This window comes from Temnothorax curvispinosus, unplaced genomic scaffold, assembly GCF_003070985.1.
Source record: "Temnothorax curvispinosus isolate PA1 unplaced genomic scaffold, ASM307098v1 QBEX01004286.1, whole genome shotgun sequence".
Lineage (NCBI taxonomy): Eukaryota > Metazoa > Arthropoda > Insecta > Hymenoptera > Formicidae > Temnothorax > Temnothorax curvispinosus.
This window is the reverse complement of record NW_020214066.1, coordinates 1-3930: the sequence shown is the minus strand read 5'-3', so window position 1 is coordinate 3930 and position 3930 is coordinate 1. Positions and strand designations below refer to the sequence as shown.

The following is a 3930-nucleotide window of genomic DNA, read 5'->3' as shown; positions in this document are numbered from 1 at the left end:
AAATGAATGAAACTATATCTCTGAAATTCTAATACAAAGCCAATATAATGCACAGAAATTTATTAAATTTATTTGTTTTCAAAGGATATAAAATTTTAAAATTATCTAACACATAATTATATTGTAGTTTATATAAAAAAGTTGGTAAGGCAAGTGCTTAAGCAATTCAATGGTAAATTATTTCAGGGGACTTTAGCACAATATTTCTTGCGTTATTTGTGCCCAAATTTAAACAATGACTAATGATACACAAAAGAAAAATAGGATTAAAGATGTTGCTTACTTCGTTAACATCGCACGGTTCGTTAACTCTGTGATTCTGTACATCAGCTCTTATCACAATATCTACATTATCTTCGTCCTCATCACTAGAATTGTTTTCCGAATCAGACATTTCATCATTCACTTCTCCGTTAGAATCGATATAATCTCTCTGTGAATTTCTCTCTCATTTATTTCCCTAACAGTTTCCTATTATGTGAAAAAATTACGTATATGATTAAATTGGACATATGTACATATTTCTTATTTCATGTTTTTATGTACACTTTGTTCAAATTTTAGTTGCTTGCATATTCAATTTTTCTGAAAATGCTCCACAAAGACTAAAAAATAAATCTTGCGTATACAATCGAGCTGACTAATTCGTAAAGATTTAATTATTTACATACAAAAATATAATAGAAAATAATACTATTACGGCAATAAATGATATGTACTACTAACATCTATACGTTCTTTTTGCAACAAATTAAAAAATATACACAAAAATCTATCATAAAATTGCTTCATGTGCAAAGACATTTTACGTTATTTTATGCGAAGTTATATTTTTTTCAGATTTATATTACGTTAATACGATATATTCCCACAGAAATGCGGTTCGGAAAAACTATATAAATATTATTATTAGTAATTCTCATTTGCGATTTGGTAGCGTTAAATTATTCTTGAAAATAATTAATCGATTATTAAACTTTCTTCATTTCTTTCTGGGTCTGTTACATCAGCATGATCAAAGCTTTCATCAAAGAAAATATCAGGAGTTTGATCGGTACATCTGTCATCAGTACTGCTGCGATCTGATTCTTTATTTTCAGACGTATCACTAGTGCTTGAAACTGATGTTAACTCATCAATACTGCTACGATCTGTTACTTTATTTTTAGATGTATCAGCCGAATTTGATGATAAGTTATCAGTGTTACTGCTCAATGATTCGTCTGCGTGCCACACATCTTCATTATTGGCATGTTTTTCAGCCTAAAAACATTTGACATAAAGCGAAGGTCAATTTTATTTGTTTAAAATACATAGTTAATAAAATTCGATACTTTTAATAAAGATAAAAAGCATATAGGTACAGAGCAAACTTTATGGGGGGAAAAAAAATTAAAACTGAAATTAGTGATATATACCAATTTTGATTTCTTGTAATTCAGTATAATGTGTTTGCACTCCGTTTCATTTATAGTTTTGATAATTATTAAATTATATTTCTCTAAATACCTGTAAAGATTCTTTTTGTGCTGTTTCTAATAAGCGTCTTCTACGTAATGTCGATTCTGGTATTTCTGCATCATCGTTCATAAGGTAACGTTTGTATGGGCCTCGCTCATAGTGATCGTTCATAGTGTATCGATTTTTATCACAAAGATTCTACCTTTTTCAACGTGAATATTCTACTTTTGACTATTATGCAATTTAAGCTAAAAATATAATTTTTTACTATCATATGCATCAGCGATACAATACAAACTTGAATTAAGCCTGTTGTTAATAAACTATTAAGTGTGTAATAGTTACGTTCAATATATTTCAATGTTTTGAAGTTAAAACGATCAATCTGTGAATTTATAGGTTATATATTGCTGCGGATTAAATGTTCTTTCAATAGCGAGAAGCATGCAGGATTCACACAGCATCCGATATCTATTGGGAATGGCTAAACTGCGATACGCTATCTGGTGGCGAAAACAGAACTAAAAAGAGTAGGTCGCCGGCTGCCACATAAATAAATCGACTTAAAAAACTATACACATAGTGGCACTCCCCGGAAAATTTTACCCCTATTTCATATACTTTTGGTAAAAATTCGGTTCAGGGAATAAGCACATACGTCGTATTGTAGAGTGACAAGTGATACTCTCTCCGGCCATTTTGCCTTGTGACGTCACGATCGCCAATCCCAATAATCAGAAAATTCGATTTTGAAAATCGTCGTACGTCGAATATTGGACGCTGTGTGAATCCTGCATCACACTGAATAATCACATTATGCAATTATGAACTTTCGTATTATGCCGGTTGCAGACGAGCGCAATAAAACGATGAAATGCGATATCCAATGAGCGTATTATAGCTTTCTCCAGAAAGCTGTATGCTGTATGTTCATTGGCTATCACGTCGCCTTCCGGCCCCCACGCTAAACGCGTCAACGCGTCCTGTGTGCGCAGTCGCTCTAATAACACGTGTCACGTCCCGACACACGTAAACGATATCCGCCGACTATCAGATTTGATAACTGCAATAATTTCCTAGTGCAGTTCTTAAAAAAATAAGATGAATGACAAAGAATGTGTATTGTGTGAATTCAGTAATGAAGATAATGCTATTGCGGTTGGCTATCGCGAGTGGTTGCTACATAGCTTAGACGAAGAAAAACTTGACCAGATCATTGGCAGCACGGAAGAGATTAAATTGCAATGGCCAAACGTAGATATTGGACCCGCCAATATAATGAAAACGAGAGTAAAAAAATGTATTTGGCAAACTGTGGTCGCAAAGATCCTGGCTCATGGTGGTAAGTAATGCATTAAAAGCAAAAGTAGGTATATATATATGTTTATTTTATCAACCTTTTTTTTATACCGATATGCCTGCACGGTTGGCTCGCGCCTCCAAGCCCGAGTTCAACGATTTTTATTAATGTCCCGGTAGCAGAGGGTTTAATTGTAACATGACGTTAGGTTAGGTGAAACATCCTGTATAAATAATATTTTCACTTTCAATTGATTTTAAAAATTTACACTTATCAATTTTCATCATTTCGGCTGCCGTCAGAACGGTGTATAAACTATGTACAAGCACATCCTATATGTATTTTTGACATTGGACAATTTATATGTTGTATGCTTGTTCTTTTGGTCGAATATTTATTTATTGTTTTTTAATATAGAACTTTATATATTTTAGACTGGAAGACAATGTGTAAAATGCGCGATAACTTAGAAAAATATTCCATATTAGATCCTACAAAACAGGACAGAAAAATCATCAAAAGACGAAGTACTGATAACGTTGAAGATGACAAAGATTCTGTGAATCAATCCTCTGCACCACAGGTTATATTTCGTATATTCTCTAATAATAGAATTTAATCATATGTACCACATAATTCTTCGTCAATTAAAAGTCAAACTAAATTTCTCACCTAGAAATCACAACTAAATAAAGAAAAGAAAAACGTTGTAAAGAGTGTCCTACATTGTTTGAGATCGCAATAATCATCATCGCGAAGCAATTACGCTCGGCTGAATATTAGAGCATGCACGCTTGCGAGAATTAATATTCGCGTCAAATGTCGCTAAAGAATTCGGTAATATTCAGAAGATATTATTCAGTATAGCATGGATCTTTTGTGATTAGCATTTTGACTTTAACATTGTTTTCAATAATAAGGTCAAGCTTTGTTCGACAGTCTACACGACTCATCTGCGCTCACACAAAGGAAAGATCCATGCTATAAACAACGCATTCGAAAATATGTAACGACCGGTTCGAATCGTCACTTGGCACTGTGACGTATGCACGGTGACGTAGGCCGTCGGTGGCCAATCATCTCCCTGAAATCATCGGCAATTAGCCTGGAGGGAGGCTCGTCTCCGAGACGATAAAGGACCGCCGCTGCGCCGCGGAACCGATTTCGCT

General features: G+C 33.9%; 2 protein-coding genes across 3 annotated transcripts; one reads left to right on the top strand and one right to left on the bottom strand.

Moving 5' to 3' along the window:
• Window positions 1-123: 123 nt before the first annotated feature.
• LOC112453391 lies at window positions 124-2358 on the bottom strand. Of its 2 annotated transcripts, none has more exons than XM_025014138.1 (4): window positions 1807-2358; window positions 1510-1709; window positions 982-1263; window positions 124-471 (listed from the first exon to the last, which is right to left on the bottom strand). In XM_025014138.1, the coding sequence occupies exons 2-4, from the start codon at window positions 1630-1632 to the stop codon at window positions 403-405; spliced, it is 474 nt and encodes a 157-aa protein (XP_024869906.1). In that variant the 5' UTR covers window positions 1633-1709; window positions 1807-2358; the 3' UTR covers window positions 124-402. The 2 variants fall into 2 exon arrangements, with proteins under 2 accessions (XP_024869906.1, XP_024869907.1); XM_025014139.1 differs by having other exon boundaries at window positions 2120-2156.
• Window positions 2359-2459: 101 nt separating this feature from the next.
• On the top strand, window positions 2460-3506 carry LOC112453392. Its single transcript, XM_025014140.1, has 3 exons — window positions 2460-2803; window positions 3196-3344; window positions 3438-3506. The coding sequence occupies exons 1-3, from the start codon at window positions 2563-2565 to the stop codon at window positions 3504-3506; spliced, it is 459 nt and encodes a 152-aa protein (XP_024869908.1). The 5' UTR covers window positions 2460-2562.
• Window positions 3507-3930: the final 424 nt, after the last annotated feature.